At 44.0% G+C, this 22,520-nt stretch overlaps 1 protein-coding gene across 1 annotated transcript in view; it reads left to right on the top strand.

The window, feature by feature from the left end:
- Nucleotides 1–22,520, top strand: part of arhgap15 (Rho GTPase activating protein 15) — an 833,101-nt gene that overhangs the window by 544,398 nt on the left and 266,183 nt on the right. The window contains exon 11 of the mRNA XM_070873559.1: nucleotides 11,709–11,807. Within this exon, the coding sequence (XP_070729660.1) occupies nucleotides 11,709–11,807 (99 nt within the window). The remainder of the gene's footprint in view (nucleotides 1–11,708; nucleotides 11,808–22,520) is intronic.

The raw sequence follows: 22,520 nt of genomic DNA, 5'->3' as shown, positions 1-22,520 counted from the left end.
CATTGAAATACATTGAATGGTGTGAAATTGCAGTAGTTGCATGGTATATACGTACTAAACTCACCACAGAAAGTTAACATTTTAAGTGTAAGTACCCTTTTAATGACATGATAAGTGTTAATTACTGCCAATCAACCTCTCTGGCACTGAAAATCAACTATTGCAAGTGTGGCGTTTTATTGCTTCATGTACAAATTGTTGTTGGAGATTGACAAATTTCAAATCTGTAAACTTTTTTTTCAAATTAACCTTTCTATCTTTTTTTACTCTCTCTTGATTCAATCTTTCTTTCTCTCTCCTTATTTTTCTTAATGTACCTGATTTGGCATTGAAGTTACCCACTTTAATTTGCACTTCCTTCTCAGTCTTTGCAATGTTCGTTTCACAATCCTGCAATCTAATTGGTTAAGGAGATACACAGTTGTTTGCCCCATTCACTCAGGTCCCAGATGCCCTGTTTCCCTCACTGTACTGTTATAAGCTCTTACTTTCAGCAAATTGGCACGCAAAAAATTTAGAATCCTAAACGCGCTAGGGCAAGACTAATTAATGGCAGGCACCGCTAAATGCCCTGCCATGGCAAATAATGGGACAATATTGATTAAGCTGTTGACAAATACATTTATAGGAATATTCAAATGATAATACAAGTGATTCCTTGGCAAAGCATTCAGTTGTTTTTTTAAATAACCGCATGTCACCAGCTTTGAGCTCAGCGCAGGCCAACATTCCAGTGTGTATGCATCAGATTTTAATATTAATTTTCTCAGTTTTCATTTGACCAAAGAGGAGGAAACTCCCAACTGTGTTAAAACTGCTAAATTTTGACTTTTAGAATCACTAGCTATCCTACTAGATTGAAGGACCCGTATAATTCATTTGTATTTGAGTTTATTAGAATTATTATTTTACATTTCAATCCATGAGGATTCATTACAGACATAGGACTACAGAGGATATAGAAACATAGAAACATAGAAATATAGAAAATAGGTGCAGGAGTAGGCCATTCGGCCCTTCGAGCCTGCACCGCCATTCAATAAGATCATGCCTGATCATTCACCTCAGTACCCCTTTCTTGCTTTCTCTCCATATCCCTTGATCCCCTTAGCCGTAAGGGCCATATCTAACTCACTCTTGAATATATCCAATGAACTGGCATCAACAACTCTCTGCGGCAGGGAATTCCATAGGTTAACAACTCTCTGAGTGAAGAAGTTTCTCCTCATCTCAGTCCTAAATGGCTTACCCCTTATCCTAAGACTATGTCCCCTGGTTCTGGACTTCCACAACATCGGGAACATTCTTCCCACATCTAACCTGTCCAGTCCCATCAGAATCTTATATGTTTCTATGAGATCCCCTCTCATCCTTCTAAACTCCAGTGAATAAAGGCCCAGTTGATCCAGTCTCTCCTCATATGATAGTCCAGCCATCCCTGGAATTAGTCTGGTGAACCTTCGCTGGACTCCCTCAGTAGCAAGAATGTCCTTCCTCAGATTAGGGGGCCAAAACTGAACACAATATTCCAGGTGAGGCCTCACTAAAGCCCTGTACAACTGCAGTAAGACCTCCCTGCTCCTATACTCAAATCCCCTAGCTATGAAGGCCAACATACCATTTGCCTTCTTCACTGCCTGCTGTACCTGCATGCCCATTTTCAATGACTGATGAACCATGACGCCCAGGTCTCATTGCACCTCCCCTTTTCCTAATCTGCCGCCATCAGATAATATTCTGCCTTTGTGTTTTTGCCCCCAAAATGGATAACCTCACATTTATCCACATTATACTGCATCTGCCTTGCATTTGCCCACTCACCTAACCTGTCCAAGTCACCCTGCAGCCTCTTAGCGTCCTCCTCACAGCTCACACCGCCACCCAGTTTAGTGTCATCTGCAAATTTGGAGATATTACACTCAATTCTTTCATCAAAATCGTTAATGTATATTGTAAAGAGCTGGGGTCCCAGCACTGAGCCCTGCAGCACTCCACTAGTCACTGCCTGCCATTCTGAAAAGGATCCATTTATCCCAACTCTCTGCTTCCTGTCTTCCAACCAGTTCTCTATCCACATCAGTACATTACCCCCAATACCATGAGCTCTGATTTTGCACACCAATCCCTTGTGCGGGATCTTGTCAAAAGCTTTTGAAAGTCCAAATACACCACATCCACTGGTTCTCCCTTGTCCACTCTGTTAGTTACATCCTCAAAAAATTCCAGAAGCTTCATCAACCATGATTTCCTTTTCATAAATCCATGCTGACTTGGACCGATCCTGCCACTGCTTTCCAAATGCGCTGTTATTACATCTTCAATAATTAATTCCAACTTTTTCCCCGCTATGGATGGCAGGCTAACCGGTCTATAATTACCCATTTTCTCTCTTCCTCCTTTTTAAAAAAGTGGTGTTACATTAGCTACCCTCCAGTCCATAGGAACTGATCTAGAGTCGATAGACTGTTGGAAAATGATCACCAATGCATCCACTATTTCTATTCTTAAATACTCTGGGATGCAGACTATCAGGCCCCAGGGATTTATCGGCCTTCATCCCATCAATTTCCCCAACACAATTTCCCGCCTAATACGGATATCCTTCAGTTCCTCCTTCTCACTAGACCCACAGTTCCCTAGTACATTCGGAAGGTTATTTGTGTCTTCCTTCATGAAGACAGAACCGAAGTATTTGTTCAATTGGTCTGCCATTTCTTTGTTCCCCATTATAAATTCAACTGAATCCGACTGCAAGGGACCTATGTTTGTCTTCACTAATCTTTTTCTCCTCACATATTTATAGAAGCTTTTGCAGTAAGTTTTTATATTCCCTGCAAGCTTCCTCTCGTACTCTATTTTCCCCCTCTTAATTAAACTCTTAGTCTTCCTCTGCTGAATTCTAAATTTCTGCCAGTCCTCGGGTTTGTTGCTTTTTCGAGCCAAATTATATGCCTCTTCCTTGGCTTTAAAACTATCCTTAATTTCCCTTGTTAGCCATGGTTGAGCCACCTTCCCCCATTTATTTTTACTCCAGACAGGGATGTACAATTGCTGAATTCATCCATGTGATCTTTAAATGTTTGCCATTGCCTATCCACCGTCAACCTTTTAAGTATCCTTTGCCAGTCTATTCTAGCCAATTCATGCCTCATACTATCGAAGTTATCTTTCCTTAAGTTCAGGACCCTAGTTTCTGAATTAACTGTGTCACTCTCCATCTTAATAAAGAATTCTACCATATTATGGTCACTCTTCCCCAAGGGGCCTCGCACAACAAGATTCTAATTAGTCCCTTCTCATTACACATCACCCAGTCTAGGATGGCCAGCTCTCTAGTTGGTTCCTCGACATATTGGTCTGGAAAACCATCCCTAATACAGTCCAGGAAATCCTCCTCCACCGCATTGCTACCGCATTGGTTAGCCCAATCAATATGTAGATTAAAGTCGCCCATGAAAACTGCTGTACCTTTATTGCACACATCTCTTATTTCATGTTTGGTGCTGTCCCCAACCTTACTACTACTGTTTGTTGGTCTGTACACAAATCCCACTAGTGTTTTCTGTCCATTGGAATTCCGCAGCTCCACCCATACCGACTCCACATCATCCAGGCTAATGTTCCTCCTTACTATTGCATTCATTTCCTCTTTAACCAGCAATGCCACCCCACCTCCTTTTCCTCTCTGCCTATCCTTCCTAAGTGTTGAATACCCCTGGATGTTGAGTTCACAGCCTTGGTCACCTTGGAGCCATGTCTCCGTGATGCCAATTACATTATATCCGTTAACTGCTATCTGCGCAGTTAATTCGTCCAACTTATTCCGAAAACTCCTCGCATTGAGGCACAGTCTTTTTAACACACTTTGCTCCTTTAGAATTTTTTTGTAATGTGACCCTTTTTGTTTTTTGCCTTGGGTTTCTCTGCCCTCCACTTTTACTATTCTCCTTTCTATCTTTTGCTTCTGCCTCCATTTTATTTCCCTCTGTCTCCTTGCATAGGTTCTCATCCCCCTGCCATGTTAGTTTAACTCCTTCCCAACAGCACTAGCAAACACTCCTCGAGGACATTAGTTCCGGTCCTGCCCAGGTGCAGACCGTCTGGTTTGTACTGGTCCCACCTCCCCCAGAATCAGTTCCAATGTCCCAGGAATTTAAATCCCTCCCTTTTGCACCACTGCTCAAGCCACATATTCATCTGAGCTATCCTGCAATTCCTACTCTGACTAGCACGTGGCACTGGTAGCAATCCTGAGATTACTACTTTGAGGTTCTACTTTTTAATTTAGCTCCTAGCTCCCTAAATTCGTCTTGTAGGACCTCATCCTGTTTTTTTACCTGTATCGTTGGTACCTCTCTGCACCACGACAACTAGTTGTTTTCAGAAACACCATCCCTTTTCAGAATGTCCTGCTCCTGCTCCAAGACATCCTTGACCCTTGCACCAGGGAGGCAATATACCATCCTGAAGTCTCGGTTGCGGCCGCAGAAACGCCTATCTATTCCCCTTACAATCAAATCCCCTATCACTATAGCTCTCCCACTCTTTTTCCTGGCCTCCTGTGCAGCAGAGCCACCTATGGTGCCATGAACTTGGCTGCTGCTGCTCCCCCCTGATGAGTCATCCCCCTCAACACTACCCAAAGCGGTATATCTGTTTTGCAGGGGGATGACCGCAGGGGACCCCTGCACTACCTTCCTTGCACTACTCTTCCTGCTGGTCACCCATTTACTATCTGGCTGTGTACCCTTTTCCTGCGGTAAGACCAACTCGCTAAACGAGCTATTCACGTCATTCTCAGCATCGTGGATGCTCCAGAGTTCATCCACCCGCAGCTCCAGTGCCGCAATGCGGTCTGTCAGGAGCTGGAGGCAGATACACTTTCCGCACACATAGTCGTCAGGGACACTGGAAGCGTCCCTGACTTCCCACATAGTACAGGAGGAGCATAACACGTGTCCGAGCTGTCCTGCCATGACTTAACCCTTAGATACACTTAAATTGGCAACAACAATGCTAAATGTTACTTACTGATATAGAAAAAAAAAGAAAAGCTACTCAGCAATCACCGGCCAATCACTTACCCCCTTGGCTGTGACATCACCTTTCGATTTCTTTCTACTTCTTTTTAGCCTTCTCACCCCACTGCAGTTGCACCAGCTGGCCTCACCAACGTCCCGAACTCCTCCTCGACTGCCGTCGCCTCCGACGCACCTGCTGGGCCTTTTGTAGGCCTCACCAACGTCCCGAACTCCTCCTCGACTGCCGTCGCCTCCGACGCACCTGCTGGGCCTTTTGTAGGCCTCACCAACGTCCCGAACTCCTCCTCAACTGCCGCCGCCTCCGACACACCCTTTTGTAGGCCTCATCTGGCATAGAAACAGACCATTCGGCCCAACCAGTCCATGCCAGTGTTTATGCTCCACCTAAGCCTCCTCCCGTCTTTCCTCATCGAAATCTATCAGCATAACCCTCTATTCCCTTCTCCCTCATATGCTTGTCTAGCCTCTCCTTAAATGCATCTATACCATTTGCATCAACCACTCCCTGTGGTAGCGGGTTCCACATTCTCACCACTCTTTGGGTAAAGAAGTTTCTTTTGAATTCCGTATTGGATTTCTTGGTGACTATCTTTCTTGATGGCCTCTAGTTATGCTCTTCCCCACAAGTGAAAACTATGGGCTAGAACCTCCACTTTTTTTGCATGCTTAACACCCACTTAACACCCATTTAACCGCTGAAATGACGTATAACACCCATATATCGCTCATTTTGACACAAAATGGAAATTGACAGGCATTTTTAGAAAACTTATCGCCAAGCGTTACTTTCCCTATGTGGTAAACGCCAGGAAAAAATATCAACGCCCGCCCATTTTTTGGGGGCGGAATCATCAGAATGGGTGAAATCAATGCCCATAATATTGCCCAGCGTTACTTTCCACACGGAATTAACGCCGACATTCAATTATACCGCCTGCCCACTTTTTTTTTATCGTAAAGAGCACATTTGGTGAAACTAACGTCCAGGAGATCGCCCATTGTCACTTTCCCCATCTCGCACACATATCGCCCACAATATCGCTCACCCAAAAAAACGTCCATAAAAAATGGAACTGTTCTGAGCGGTGTGGCTGGCATTTTTAAAATTCCACTCTTATGTGAGGAGCTGAAATCTGAATGATTTTCCTGAAAGAGTGTTGATATGAGTGTTGATAACGCTGACACACTGCTGTGTATGTACAACTCAGACATCAATGGTGCCCATCACCTTGGTGCCAGTTAAAGTTTGCGTTGATTGATGTTAAGTTGTATTTAACCCTTTCATGTTAAGGAATCAACAGTGTGTAATGGTGCAGCTATCTGAGACAATGTGCAACAAGGTTAGGTTCAATAACAAAAATTTTATACCAACATTGGTCTGAAATCGTAAGTATCACATCCAACCCCCGCCCACACCCCACTTTTTCCACCATTGACATCAATCACATGTTCAACATGTTCAGCAACACAGAATACAAAGGCAAAGCAGGAGCGTGATCCCCAGTTCCCATACATTGCAACAAATTGCATACACCCAAATGAAGATATAACACTACCATCACCTGCGGACATGCACCTCACTTTCCTTCCCCCCTTCCCTTCTTCTCCCCACCTCTACCCCTTCCCCTCCTCGCTCCATGGCACCTGGCCGAGGAGCTCCTCAGGCGGTGCCTCATTGGGGGGGATGAAGGCAGATGCGGTCGTTGCATGGGTACGGGAGCGGGGGATGCCGAGGGGGCAACATTCTCTGATGCAGAAGGAGGATCTTGGTACTTGCTCTCATCTGTCGTTCACAGTGGTGGTGTGGAATCTAGGGGGTGTAGTGTCGTGCTCAGGGACCACTGGGAGGCCTGTGGCAGCAGTGTTCCTGGCTATCGCATCCAGGGCCTCCGCCATCCGCGGGAAAGTCTCGATCATGGTGGCCAGCTGTCAGGATATGTCCCCCAAAGCTTCGATGAGCTGGTCACCAATGTCTCCTGGACAATTGTACCATCTCTCCACTGTCATGTGGCGCTCGTGGAACAGACCTGTCGCGTCCACGGGACTTCCGCGGGGTCGGCGCCGTCCTGGGGACAAACGGGATGCCCTGTGGCGAGGTATTTGGGGCCGGTACCTCCAGAGTGAAGGCGGGAATGACCAGAGGACCACTAGATGGCCATGGGGTGGAATAGCTTCTGGAGCATGGCGATGCCAGGTTCCTCGAAATCCGTGCTCTTATCCATGGAGAACAGACCCAGCGGATTGACGGGTAAGAATCGGAGCTCCTCAGCACCAGATGTAGGATTGTCCGTCAACTCCTGCCCCGCGCCTCCGCCTTCTGGCCTCTGTGGTTTTGCCTTGGGATGCGCTGCTGGCTGAGCTGAAAAACACAAATGAGGTTATTGGAGGAGAAGGGGGTGCTAGGGTCACAAGGCGAGTCCAGCGCTACACACAGCATATGCACGACAAAAACACCAGCGCTCTCAAAATCATCGCAGACATGACATTTCATGACCATCAACACATTTGCATTCCAATGATTTTCATTAGGCTATCATTATTTCTCTGACAATTTTAGAAATCATCTATCATATATGATTGTTCGGATATGAGTGGGTGTGGCATCTATTGACTTTACATTACGCAATGGTGTAAGCTTTCCTCACGTGGCATCACTTCTGGGTTTGTAGATGCATCCGTGGCTGTCCGGGGGTTCTTCCCCACAAGTGAGAGCACACGCTCCTCCATGTCAGTGATGTCGCTGGGGACTGGTGGCCCCCCACCTGTTCGTCTCTGCACGGAACTCATTGTCGATAGCTTCTTCTGTAAAAGGTGACAGGACGATATAGCATGAGATCATTGTGTGATATCATTGCTAGGTACTGTCACAGACACTGATATAACACATAATGATGTTGATTTCATCTGTTGGTTATGAAAATTATCCTTCTTTACCTAAAGACATGCACCGTGACCGCAGGCTTTGAGTAAAACATTCCCGGTAAAAGTGAAAGACCTCACATCTGATGATAGTCACTCATGACTTACAAATCAAATTATATAAATACATAAGTACATATAAATCAATGTAATACTTACTCTTGCGGATCCCACAAGGTCGTTCCATCGTTTGTGGTATTGGTTGCCTTCACGCACTTCGTTGGTCACTGACGAGACCACATCTGCTATCTCAGTCCATATCTTCTGGTATGCCTTTAGGGTGGGCTTCCCACGCCCTCCCTGTGTCAAATCACCCCAGCGTAACTCGACCTCCTGCAGGAAGGAGGCATTTGCCTCATCCGAGAATTTCCTGGCTTTTTTGCGGCCTCCAATGTGCTCCTCTCCCACCTCACTGCTCTCTCCAGCATCAGACTCCACAGCATGCTGTGATGCCTCCTCCTCTCTCTCCATTATAGGGCAAATTCGGTCAAATATGTGGCTGTTAATAGCTATATTTTGTTTGCCTACTTGCTGTGAAGTTCTAAAGTCTCCCTCCTTCCTCCCAAAGCAGCCACACCACACCCAGACATGCCTTCAGTCCCTCTGAGCTCCCTCTCTCTCTGTCTCATAGAAACATAGAAAATAGGTGCAGGAGTAGGCCATTCGGCCCTTCGAGCCTGCACCGCCATTCAATGAGTTCATGGCTGAACACGCAACTTCAGTACCCCATTCCTGCTTTCTCGCCATACCCCTTGATCTCCCTAGTAGTAAGGACTACATCCAACTCCTTTTTGAATATATTTAGTGAATTGACCTCAACAACTTTCTGTGGTAGAGAATTCCACAGATTCACCACTCTCTGGGTGAAGAAGTTTCTCCTCATCTCGGTCCTAAATGGCTTACCCCTTATCCTTAGACTGTGACCCCTGGTTCTGGACTTCCCCAACATTGGGAACATTCTTCCTACATCGAACCTGTCCAAACCCAGCAGAATTTTAAACGTTTCTATGAGATCCCCTCTCATTCTTCTGAACTCCAGTGAATACAAGCCCAGTTGATCCAGTCTTTCTTGATATGTCAGTCCCGCCATCCCGGGAATCAGTCTGGTGAACCTTCGCTGCACTCCCTCAATAGGAAGAATGTCCTTCCTCAGGTTAGGAGACCAAAACTGTACACAATATTCCAGGTGTGGCCTCACCAAGGCCCTGTACAACTGTAGTAACACCTCCCTGCCCCTGTACTCAAATCCCCTCGCTATGAAGGCCAACATGCCATTTGCTTTCTTAACCGCCTGCTGTACCTGCATGCCAACCTTCAATGACTGATGTACCATGACACCCAGGTCTCGCTGCACCTCTCCTTTTCCTAATCTGTCACCATTCAGATAATAGTCTGTCTCTCTGTTTTTACCACCAAAGTGGATAACCTCACATTTATCCACATTATACTTCATCTGCCATGAATTTGCCCACTCACCTAACCTATCCAAGTCACTCTGCAGCCTCATAGCATCCTCCTCACAGCTCACACTGCCACCCAACTTAGTGTCATCCGCAAATTTGGAGATACTACACTTAATCCCCTCGTCTAAATCATTAATGTACAATGTAAACAGTTGGAGCCCCAGCACAGAATATTGTGGTACCCCACTAGTCACTACCTGCCATTCTGAAAAGTACCCATTTACTTCTACTCTTTGCTTCCTGTCTGACAACCAGTTCTCAATCCACGTCAGCACACTACTCCCAATCCCATGTGCTTTAACTTTGCACATTAATCTCTTGTGTGGGACCTTGTCGAAAGCCTTCTGAAAGTCCAAATACACCACATCAACTGGTTCTCCCTTGTCCACTCTACTGGAAACATCCTCAAAAAATTCCAGAAGATTTGTCAAGCATGCTTTCCCTTTCACAAATCCATGCTGACTTGTACCTATTATGTCACCACTTTCCAAATGCGCTGTTATGACATCCTTAATAATTGATTCCATTATTTTGCCCACTACCGATGTCAGGCTGACCGGTCTATAATTCCCTGTTTTCTCTCTCCTTCCTTTTTTAAAAAGTGGGGTTACATTGTGATGTGTGACAAAGTGTGCGGTGTGTGATGTGTGACAATGTGCGCACCATGTGATGTGTGACAATGTGCGTGGTGTGATGTGTGACAATGTGCGTGATATGATGTGTGACAGTGTACGCATCGTGCGATGTGTGACAATGTGCGCGATGTGATGTGCGACAACGTGCGCGGTGCGTGATGTACAACAATGTGCACGATGTGATGTGTGACAGTGTGCACATTGAGTGATGTGTGACATTGTGCGCACCGTGTGATGTGACATTGTGCGCACTATGTGATGTGTGACAGTGCGCGCGGTCTGATGTGTGACAATGTTTGCGCTATGTGCTGTGTTACAATATGCACACGTGTGATGTGTTTCAATATACACAGATGTGTGATGTGCTACAATATACATGTATGTGATGTGTTGCAATATACACACATGTGATGTTACAATATACACGCTGTCTAATGTGTTACAGTATACATATGTGTGCTGTTAGAATATACACACCGTGTGATGTGTTACGATATTCATGTGTGATGTGTTACAATATACATGCATGTGATGTATTACAGTATACACACATGCGCTGTGTTACAATATACATGCTGTGTGATGTGTTACAATATACACACGTGTGGTGTTATAATATAGAGAAGTCTCCTGCACATCTCATGATGACCTTTGACCTCCAAAATCACAGGAATTGAGTGTTGCCATGCTGTTGCTAAGGACGGCCACACTTTACGGCCGAAGGTCAAAAAATTTACCGCTACCGCCCATTAAATATTGCATGTGGTAACGCCCATTTTCAAAAATATAACCTCGGTGTTTTGAGAATGGGCGAGAAGCCGGCAATCTGAAAACCCTTTTTTAATGCCCACGCTGGAAATAACGCCCATTTTGGGGCGATAAGCACAAAAGTGGAGGTTCTAGCCCATTCTCTCTGTATCCACTCTATCAAAACCTTTCATAATTTTAAAGACCTCTATTAGGTCACCCCTGAGCTGCCTTTTTTCAAGAGAAAAGAGGCCCAGCCTGTTCATCCTTTCCTGATATGTATACCCTCGCATTTCTAGTATCATCCTTGTAAATTTTCTCTGCACCCTCTCCAGTGAAACTATATCCTTTTTATAATATGTTGACCAGAACTGTACGCAGTTATTGCGTTCAGATCTTGCATTGTTCATATTAAATAATATCGGTTCATGTAAATAATATCGGTTTAGTAAAAATATATTCTCTACCATAGTACTGATGCATTTTTTGGAAATATTTCTAACATCTCTCATTATTTCCTCACTACTAAAGTCGCCTTACTGAGGGGTCCAAGTATTTGTCTGAGACAACCTCCATAATCAGAGAGGCAGTAATACGCACACAGAAGAAGAGAAAAACATATTGAACAGGACTGTAACTAGCTCAGAAATCATGAAATTTTCTTGAATCAGCTATTTTTCAGCTACATTACTCAGTACTCCAGCAGTCATCATTTTGCCTGTGCAAAAATTATTAAAATGTGACATATCCAATGACAAAATCTTTATTGATTCAGGGTCAGGGTTGAAACACAAATGCCAGATAAAGGGGCTAAATTACTTGCAAAATCAGAGAAAGCAGCATCCTTATTAATGCAATCGTCTTATGATTAACCCGAGTTGTGTGTTTGTATTATATTGTAGATCAAGTATTTGGCTGCCACTTGGCTGCACTGTGCAAGCGCGAGGGAACCACAGTTCCAAGATTTGTGAAGCTTTGCATCCAGGCTGTGGAAAAAAGAGGTAGGTGGCAGTTTAGTAACACTCCTTTGCATCTTTCAATAGAATTACTTACTGACGACATCATCAGATAACATATAAGCCTTACCTCAGTGTAAAGTGTTCCTGAGGTGACTCAACTGTTGACAGAAAATACCATTATAAAGCTTCATTTAGTTGCATGGCAAATTACACTGATGTCACTCAAAGGCATTTTCATTGCACCAGGATTCAATATCTTTGCCGAAAAAAAAATGTGTGGGGAAGGGTTCGAGCAATGATATGATGACAGTTTATATCAAGTATAAACATTTGTCCAGTATAAACACAGAACAGGCACCGTCTAAATGTTAGACAAGCACTTTAGCTCACTAATCCCACTGCACTGCTAGATGCGGGAGGGGATTTATTTTCTGGCACTGTCCATCTGCTCATCTGCCTGTGAACTCTTACTTGTCAATAACAATAACTTTAAAATGTTTCATTGGGTTTTAACTAAACTTCATTACTGACTTGTCCTTAGTTCAATCTGGCAACTGTACATTATCACAATCAGTTTATGTCAGTGAAGGATACTGTGAATGCAATCACGAGGAGGTGATACTCGGAGCTGCCTCTGAGTCAGTTCATGTGGCAGGACTAATAGGTTACTTACCCAGCATGCGTGCTAGTAGTTTTTTTAAAGGTGAATCAGTGATTCACACGAGGCTATATACACAGCAAGGTCAGGATGTGGGAGATTTACTCTCATTTAGTCTCATTTGCAATTGAAGCAAATAACTACGAACTGTTTGTGGTAAACATAAAACATTATATTTTTTTCATGACTCACCATGCAGGGAAAACTATGTTGAGTGTATGTGCCTGAAAGTATTAATAGCTTTAGGGGGAGAAATTTGGGTCGTTTGAGCCTCCCATTAGGGCCCCCGGGGGGCGCTAATGGGCCGCAAATTATTTTTCGCCCAGGCGCTGCGCTACAAACAACTCCCCCTAAATTTCATGGGAGTTTAGCGGCGGCGGTAACTGGTAGCATCCGCTCCATAGCGCCGGTGTTGACAATGTCATCACCATGCGCAGAGACCCGTTTTCGCCCCGGATGAAAATTTGGGAGCACCCCCTGAAGCTGTGCCAAGCGATGGCAGCGACAGCTTCAGAGGACATGTACCGGGCTGTCGGCCATTCCCGGGGCAAAATTTAAAGGGGAGGTAGTGCTTTAAAAAAAAATCGTCCGACTTACAGGTCGTGGGCTGTTGAATGCTGTATCGCCGGGTCCTTGCCGTGATCTTGCAGCCCGGCACTCCGCTTGCATGTCACAGAACCCTGCTCCCCGATGGTCCAGGTAGAGACTCGCAGAGTCGGCAGCTTGGCCCTCCTCTTTAATGATGGGGAGGGCCCTTTCTACGCACATCAGTCACCACACGGGCTTGACAGAGCTAGGCCTTTATCCAGTGACAAGGATTAACCAGGATGACTGGAGACCTGCTCTGCTGCACAGACCTAGTGCACACACATATCGCAGTGTGGGCAGGTCCGTGCTGTCCCTGGACCCTTGGCTCTTCTGGGCCCTGTACCTTCATTCGCCGCATCTCCACCACGATGTTCCAGGGCCTGGTGCTCCAGCTCTATTTATAGCCCCGACCTGCGGTGGTGTTCTCACACAGGTCAGGGTGCCCCACGATGTACCAGGGGCCCCTCTCGAATTCTTTCTGCCCAGCTCACGCCCCACAGAGCAAGTGGAGCGCGTTATTTTAAATCCCGCATTTACCGCCCCCAAACAGGGCACTGTGTAATTCCTGCCCACCCTCCCCCCCCCCCCCCAACCCCCCAGCATAATTTACTCGATTTATAATATATTTCAGTCTGCAGGTGCTTCGCAAGATTCTACTAGAATTGCACCTGTAGGTGGTGTTGTGAGGTTAATGATATGTGAGAGTATAAGAGCTGGCACTGAATAAATTACTTACTATTTTTTGAGGTCTTAAAAGATAAAGGGACAGATATTCCTTTCGACCCATTTTCAGGCCGAAATGGGCGGCGCACACAGAGAGTGTGGCCCAGCCAGGAATAAAGTGCAGGTCCCAGCCGGGAGGCCCATGGACGGCCCACAGCCCAATCTCAACAGTGCAAAACTGCCCATAATTAAGCATTAATTGGTACCAAACTGGAAGCTTCACTTAGATTATCTATATATGGGAAAGGAAAATGTCACACTGATGGAGCAGAGAATGCTCCACTCAGGTGTTGTTGGGTCAGTGCAAATTTACTCTGCATCTAATCTATGCCATATGTTACCTGGGAGTGCTTGGGACTGACGCCTAGTGCACTAAATAACATTTTGGCTAATATCATTCAGTTTGTCAGTATCAGTTTGGCTTATTTGGGAGCACTCCCACCTCTTGAGTCAGAAATTTGTTGATGCAAGCCCCAATCTAGGATTTGATTACATATTCCAGGTTGACACAAGGATTGATTTGAACCCCACCCCCCACAACCAATTGAGCAGGAACGGTGATGCCAGGTGGAAAGGGAGTTGGTGGGTTAAGGCGGCTAAGTTACTACATGCTCCAGAGGAGTGGGGGAGGAGGTTAATCTAAATGGCAGAGTCGCATTCCGATAGCATCATCAAAACACAGATGCTATTTTCACTGTGGGTCTGACTAAGGATCGCACAGTCTTGGACCCACCAGCGAAAGCTGGCGGAAGCAAGGATCCTGGGCCCAGTTAAAATCAGCCTTTTCATGTTGCATTGTGGGAGGTGCCATCCTTCGATGAGAAATTAAACCAAGGCCCTGTGGATATAAAAGATCCCATGGCATTGATAAATCAAGACTAGGGAGTTCTGACATCCAATAATTCTGACCAAAAACAGATTAACTCATCATTCATCTCATTTGCTATTTTGGGGACTTTAACTGCTGCATTTGCCGAAATAACAAGAGTGACTACACTTCAAAAGTAATTCATTGACTGTGGAGCACTTGAAAATGTCCTGAGAACTTGTCAGATCCTGCATTATTTTCATTTGACAGATGGGAAAGCTGTGAAATGCACAATACTTATTTTTATATACACACAAAGACTTTAGGTGCAGGTGAAGTGATAATAAGTGAACACTTTTCCCAACTCAAGGTCCTCTGCTCCCGAAGCTTGAACTGTAATCATTAACAAATACAACAATAATGTGCATTTGTATAGCACCTTAGCATAGAAAACTTCCCAAAGTACTTTATAACAGGGACAGAGGGATGGCGGGGGGTGGAGGAGAGTGGGGGATAAATAAAAAGAACAATGTAATGGACAACAAGCCATCATGCAAGATTTGGGAGAGGTGACTGAAAAATTGGTCAAAACGATGGATTTTGAGAAAGGTAGCGAGGAGGATAGGTTTCGGAAAGTATTCCAAAGAGTAGGATCAAGGCAGCTAAGAGTCTCAACTAGCTTGAATGATTGTTCCACTTTTCAAAATCAAACCGAGTCTAAATAATTTTTAGAATGAAACATTAATGAACATTATAGGATATGTTCACCAGAGCTACGCTACTGGAATGGGGCCACAATCAACAGGACTACAGCATGTAAAATCAAGCACAAAGGTTAATGAGCTCAGTTCATGGCACTCTTAATTTTTGGATGATAGGTTTTAATCACCAGAATCAGGAACACCATGAATCAGGGGTACTGACTTCTGTACACGATTCACTAGTCTGTGGTACTGTTCAGTGAACCAATGTGCTGAGGGCATAGCCTCTCTGAATTTACTTTTTAATGTATTATCTAATGCATGAACCAACTTTTGTAAGCAGTACCCTCTGTCAGACAGTGAGGGCCTTTGTGATCTAGGGATTGTGTCTTACATTCAAATAAATATATATTGCATCAACAAGGACTGGGCCATTTCAATATGTTTATTTTTTTTAATTAGCTTTAAGGTAACCATCATATATAGGATCTTTTCACAAATGTGACTACTGGGGACAATCTGCATTTCTGGCTTTCAAAAACTCAGTGGGGAATTTATCAAAAACACTTTTGGGTCAGAATTCAAAAGGCTCATCTCTGTGTGGGATTCGAAATGCTTCATTTTCAGTTCCCTTGCACTGGGTTCATGGAATTATAATGAGAATGTCACAGGAGCCTAGTATTCCCACCATGACTGAGAAACTGGAAAATGATTCACAAGTTATGAATGCAGTTTCTTGGTCCATCTGAAAAATGTAGACATTCTTCGTCATCATCCTGGTGACTGAAAACTGCCCGCTGCACCACTGGAGTGCAGAGACCGCTTGTGTTTAACTGTGATGTTTTAACAAGAAAAGGTCTGTTATTTGGACAGTGCCATTTTCTGCAGCAGATTGAAAGTGCTCCAATAAACATAAGCATTTTAATGGAACAAGTTTTGAGAGTCAAGACATAAATTATTCTATTAGTTTAAAGCCGCTACAAAAACCTTAAAGACCCACTGCTTTTGAAACCATGAAGTAAGGTACAAAAGTCATCTGGGTAGGCTTAATGGAAAAAACCGTAGAGATGTTTCTGCCCCTTAACAGTTTTAGTAATGACTTGAGTTAAACATTTGATTATTGCTAACAGCCCCATAAAATTAAGAAAGCATTTATAGTTGGCAGTTATGTAAGACAGCTTTCCTTAAGCTCAGGCATTAATTTAATGCATTCTGGTAGCATGGAGAATTCAACAATTTGGAAAAAACATATAAAACAAGAAATACTTGCAATGCCTTGTACCTCTGTCATATTTTAAAGAGAAGCAATGATAACAACAAAATCTCTTTTTATATGTTTTATAATGTGGGGGAAATGTTGCTGACCCATTTAACTTTTTTAATTGGAAAGCTCACATTTTAATTTCTTTTTCATGCTTTATGCACTCTAAAAGTTTGCAAAATGAAAGCTTTCAACAAGTTTTTTAGTTATTTCAATATATCGTTGTAGTTGAATGTTTTTAAATCAACTTTTTCAAATGTTTTCCCAACCATCTGTGTCATTGCTCGTGACATGCAGGTCTCTCACTTTTCTAATTTGGGCAAACAAATGAGGCTATGGCTACAATGATGTATGAACTGGTCAAAACAGTCTCAGAAGAGCAGAAGGTTTCAAACAGCCTTCTGTATCAGGGGCTAGACTTTCCATTATCATCGCTATCGCCCAAAAATGGGCAGATGTGCAGAACACAGTTGGTTCACCGAGATCAATATAATTGCTTTCGTTTAATCTGAGGGGTCCTGAATTTCCTTTGTAGCTTGGTTGCTCTGAGCTTGGTGTCTATCTACAACCTCTGACAAAGTGATATTCTCTAATATTGAAAGTTGGATGTTAGTGAATCCAGCAGGGACCTCACCTCAAATGTGTACCTTGAACCCTCGCACTGTAACAACCCTCTCCCCTCCTCCAAGAAAGGATGAGTATCGAACATGAATTTGGTTTTGCCATAATTTCATAACATAAAAATGTCCTGATTGAATTCAGTTTGAATTTAGATTTTGCAATTGTACTGATTCCATTGAAAAAATGGCATCACACACAGTCCCGGTGGATTACAAATATGTAACTGTTTTTGTGCCTAACCAAATACAGTCCTCCACACACATGTACACTTGCACTCAAGCCGTGCCAGACTTTTCTCTTCCATTATGGCCAGTGACGTATATGTACTTGGAGCAACAGCAACAAATGATAGGGACTCGATAAATATCTCATTTATGATTCTTTGGTGGACTAGTGTAGTTTCTAATGCTTGGTCTGCTTCAAAGACTTGGTGCTATGGCAAAGGAGCACATTCAATGCTGAGATCCAGTAATAAATCTGCTTCTGAATATTGGTGGTCTGAGGGAATCGTATTCATCTGATTCTCAGCTGATTGTTACCAACAGCAATTTGCATTTATATAGCACCTTTAACATAGTAAAACATGTCAAAGTGCTTCATAGGAGTGTAATTAGACAAAAAAAAAACACTGAGCCAAAGAAGGAGACATTAGTATAGGTGACCAAAAACTTGGTCAAAGAGGTAGGTTTTAAGGAGCGTCTTAAAGGAGGAGAGAGAGGTGGTGATACAGAAAGATTTAGGGAGGGAGTTACAGAGCTTAGGACCTAGATAGCTGAAGGCATTCTCCCCAATGGTGGAGTGAAGGAAGTCGGGGATGCATAAGAGCCCAGAATTGTAGGAACGCAGAGTTCTCAGAGGGTTATAGGGTTGGAGGAATTTACAGAGATAGGCTGGGGAGAGGCCATGAGGGATTTGAGCATGAGGATAAGAATTTTTAAATTAAGGTATTCGGGGTCTCAATCTTAATCTCTACCAGCCAGGGACAAAGTAGAAAGGGTACATGTCCAAGTTCTGCCAGCATGTATCTTTGTTCCTATTAATTCAGAAAAGGATGTTCCCAGCACATTTTGTGTTAACTTAATGAATGTTTAGCCATACCCTCTGGTTTTGTAACAGGACAGTACCGCTATCAGCACAGCAATTGCAATAGATACTAACCTTACTGCAATGGTCCTATTCTAATACTAAATATCATAAATCAAAATTAGAGAACACAACATCTTATTGATTGCCTAAAGAGACTGAAAATGCATGTTTATTTTACTTATATAATCTATAGTGAGTTAAAAGTTCAGTTAGCAAATTTGAATGCAGGTGCTGAATCATCTCAGGTCACATTTACGTTACCATAAATGACCCAATACTTTCTACAACTGATACCATGCACAGTTCCTCCCAGAAAGGTCTGAGTTAGATTTGACATTTAGTGAACTTCCTAATGTTTTACTGAGAGGGTCAGTGAACTGAAATTTAAGAGCCTTGCAAACCTCTGGTAGCAAAAAGTTCATCCTGTGTACCCCTCACAACAGCTTTCCTTCTAAACAAAGGCAGTCAGTAAATCAATTCAGGGTTCCTGTATTCTGCTTTCTGTTGTCACACTGTGCACTCCTGCTGGCTATATTTTTTTTCATAGTGGGAGAAATAGGCCATTTGGAAAATTCCCATGAAAGATCCAGACAAAAAAAAGCATTTGAGGAAGAGGAAGGGGGTAGAACCTGGTGCAGTTAGGCACCACTTTAATGCCTTGCAGTACCTTTATCCTGTTTAGAAATGCAGTTTACTTTCCTGTCGGTGTTTTGTGTAATACCAGTCATTGAACACCTTATTAGTGACATGTATAGCTAACAAATTAGTCAAATATTAGTCAGAAACCCTCTGACTTCACTCGGGGCAGTGAACCATACAGCTTAGCTTTCAACAACTGATGACTTGAATAATAAATGGTTATAACCACAATGCAAGCCAAATTATTCTATTTCCTCATTCATATCCTGCATCTACAAATAGATCTCCTATGTTGTTAGTGAAGGTGGTTAAGACATTTTTTAAAACATAGGTGTTATGCCAAGGGAGCTTTACTAATCAACATTGGTGATGGCCCTGAGATTAGAAGGTGAGAAATAGGCTCAGGTTCTGACAGTACTGGTACGGAGTCTCAGGGTGTGGCGATATTTTGAGGGGGGCTGTGGGGGGAACGAGTACCAGAGTCAGCAACACTAGAGAGAGAGGCTCTGAGAACATGAAGGTAGGTTCTGGGATCTAGAATCACTGGCAGAGGGATCCTGGAAAACAGAAGTATTGGGGAAGATGGCCTTAGAGTTGGGAAGAATAGGGAGTGATTCTGGGAACAGGGAGTTTTGGAAATACAGATTAAGAGGCCGTAATTGGTCGATGTACTGTCACCTACCACCGACATACTGTCCAAAAATGCGATTTTGGTAAAAAAACATCTACATACCACTGACATACTGCTCGGCGGAATATTCATCATTGACATATCGCTAAGCGATATGCACACCATCCGCCATGCAGGACCGCCCGCAGACCACCAAAAAAGTCCTATTTTCATTGCACACCGCCGACATACCACCAAAGCTGCATGCCGTCCTAGAAATGGTGGTTTTACACGATATTAAGTGGGCGAGAATGGATCCGCCATTTTGGAAATTGGGAACTGTTAGCTAAAGCAGCACCTCTGTATCTCTGAGGTGAACAGTGATTTTAGAGTGAGATTTTGATTTGAAAAGGTATATTTACTATTAATGAGTAACTTATTAAGATAGAAATACATTTTAGTTATATGTTTTTAATTGAAAAATATTGTGGAGATTTAAAAAGAATAGGGCCTGTATTATCTCAGCCTGTATTGCTGACAACCTGTCTAATGGAGGAACCAGATGTGAGGAAGTTTATTCAGCAGAGTTATAAGGGTAATGGAAGAGGTCGCAGAATGATGAGGAGGAGCAGGAGGCCTTACCCGCAAAGGATCTTCAGGGAAAAGTTTGACACTGTACAAGAGTGCTTCAATTCAATTCAAACGTTTATGTAAAAATGTAAAAAATATACAACAATTTTAAAACTTTGTAAAACTTATAACTATAAAACAATGGTAACAACTTTAATAACAACTTTAACAAAACTTCAATTACAATAAAAATACCCTTTATGTTCCTCACCCATGCTCTCTGCCCCTTCTATGGTGTATGAAATGATACAATGAACTCCATACTGTGAGCCAGTGACCAGGTGTAACCTGGTCAGTCTTTAATAGCTTCGAGAAGTGAAGATACAAAGTGGAAGTTCAGGTTATATACCAGGCCCAGCACGAGTGTACCTATGACCCTAGGACCTCTGATGGTAGTGCCCTCTGGAGGTGGGCAGACCTTATGTACATATATTACTTCATTCCCCCCTCAGTTCTTGGCACATCCATATTACAAGTTCAGACGGTCCGGAGCCCTTTGCACCCTGGTTGACCGTCTCAGTACAATCCCAGTACTTTCCGAGTCTCTCACGACTTGGGGCTGGGCGTTGACCACAGTGGGTTCTTCTGATGGCTGGACGTGAGTTGGTTGGTCGTCTAAGCTCGTGGTGTCTTCTTCCAACTGTTCCGGTTCATCAGTGTGTCTTAGCTTGATTTGATCATTGTGTCTCCTGCACATCTGCCCATTGTTAAGCTTAACCATATACACCCAGTTACCCTCCTTATCCGTAATATTGCCCGAAAGCCACGTGGACCCTTGACCATGGTTAAGTCCATACACTGGCTCATTTACAGATATGTCGCGTGACACTGCAGTGCGGTCATGATACCATTGCTGGCGTTCACGTCGGGTTTCGACATGATCGTTAAGGTCAGAGACCCTGGTTTTGAGGCCTCTCCATCAATAGTTCCGCAGGCGGGACCCCGGTGAGCGTGTGTGGCCTTGTCCTGTAACTGAGCAGTATGCATGACAAGCGTGTCTGCAAGGAACCATGAGTTACACGTTTCAGGCTCTGCTTGATGGTTTGAACTGCCTACTCCATTTGACCATTGGACGCAGGTTTGAATGGGGCTGACCTCACATGTTTTATACCATGGCGTTTCATAAACTCTTGAAACTCCAGGCTCGTGAAACACTGTACGCTGTTGCTGACAACGATGTTTAGCAGACCATGTGTGGCAAGCATGGCTCTCAAGTTCTCAATGATGGCAGTGGAAGTGCTGGATGACATGATCACACATTCTATCGATTTGGAGTATGCATCCGCCACCACGAGCAACATTTTACCGAGGAAGGTTGATGTGGATTCTAGACCACGGTTTGGATGGCCATAACCACAGACTGAACGAAGCTTCCTTTGGGACATTGCTTAACTGCATGCAAGTGCTGCACTGATGCACGCATGACTCTAAGTCCAAGTCAATGCCAGGCCACCAAACATGGGACCTGGCGATGGTCTTCATCATGACAATACCAGGATGCGTACTACGTAACTCCCGTACAAATCTCGACCTGCCTTTCTTGGACATTACAACACGATTACCCCACAGTAAACAGACAGACTGGATGGAAAGCTCATCTTTGCGACGGCTGTACGGTTTGGTTTCATCACCCATTTTCTTGGGGCTGGTCAATCAGTCCCCGTTAAGAACACAACATTTTACAACCGATAGGGTCGGATCCTGGTTGGTCCAGGTCTTAATTTGTTGAGCAGTGACAGGCGACCATTCACTCTCAAAGGCATCCATGACTATGAGTAGCTCTGCGGGCATTGGTGTTTCCACCTCTGGTGTGGGCAACGGTAACCAGCTCAATGCATCAGCGCAGTTGTCGGTGCCTGGTCTATGGCGAATGACATAATCATAGGCAGATAATATCAGCGCTCACCTCTGGATGCAGGACGACGCGTTGGTATTGATACCTTTGTGCTCCGAGAACAATGATATAAGCAGTTTGTGATCAGTTTCCAGCTCGAAGCGAAGCCCAAACAGATACTGGTGCATTTTTTTTACCCCATAAACACATGCTAAAGCCTCTTTCTCGATCATACCATAGGCTCTTTCTGCCTTGGACAGGCTTTGAGACGCGTATGCAACTGGTTGTAGTTTGCCTGACTCATTGGCTTGCTGGAGTACGCAGCCGACCCCATAGGACGACGCATCACAGGTCAAAACTAGATGCTTGCATGGGTCATACAGTACCAGTAGCTTGTGGGAACACAACAGGTTTCTAGCTTCTCAAAGGCTCTGTCACGAAGTTCACCCCATATCCAGTCGTCTCCTTTTCTGAGCAGCTTGTGCAAAAGCTCTAATACTGTAGGAAGAGTGGGTGAAAGCAGATTCTTGATGAGTGCATAGATCGTGGGGCCACAGACGGTGAGAAGAACTGCCCTGCGCTTCTCTGCATCATTG

This window comes from Pristiophorus japonicus, chromosome 3 (assembly GCF_044704955.1).
Source record: "Pristiophorus japonicus isolate sPriJap1 chromosome 3, sPriJap1.hap1, whole genome shotgun sequence".
Taxonomy (NCBI): domain Eukaryota; kingdom Metazoa; phylum Chordata; class Chondrichthyes; family Pristiophoridae; genus Pristiophorus; species Pristiophorus japonicus.
Note: the sequence above shows the minus strand (reverse complement) of the source record. Positions and strands in the feature narration are given on the sequence as shown.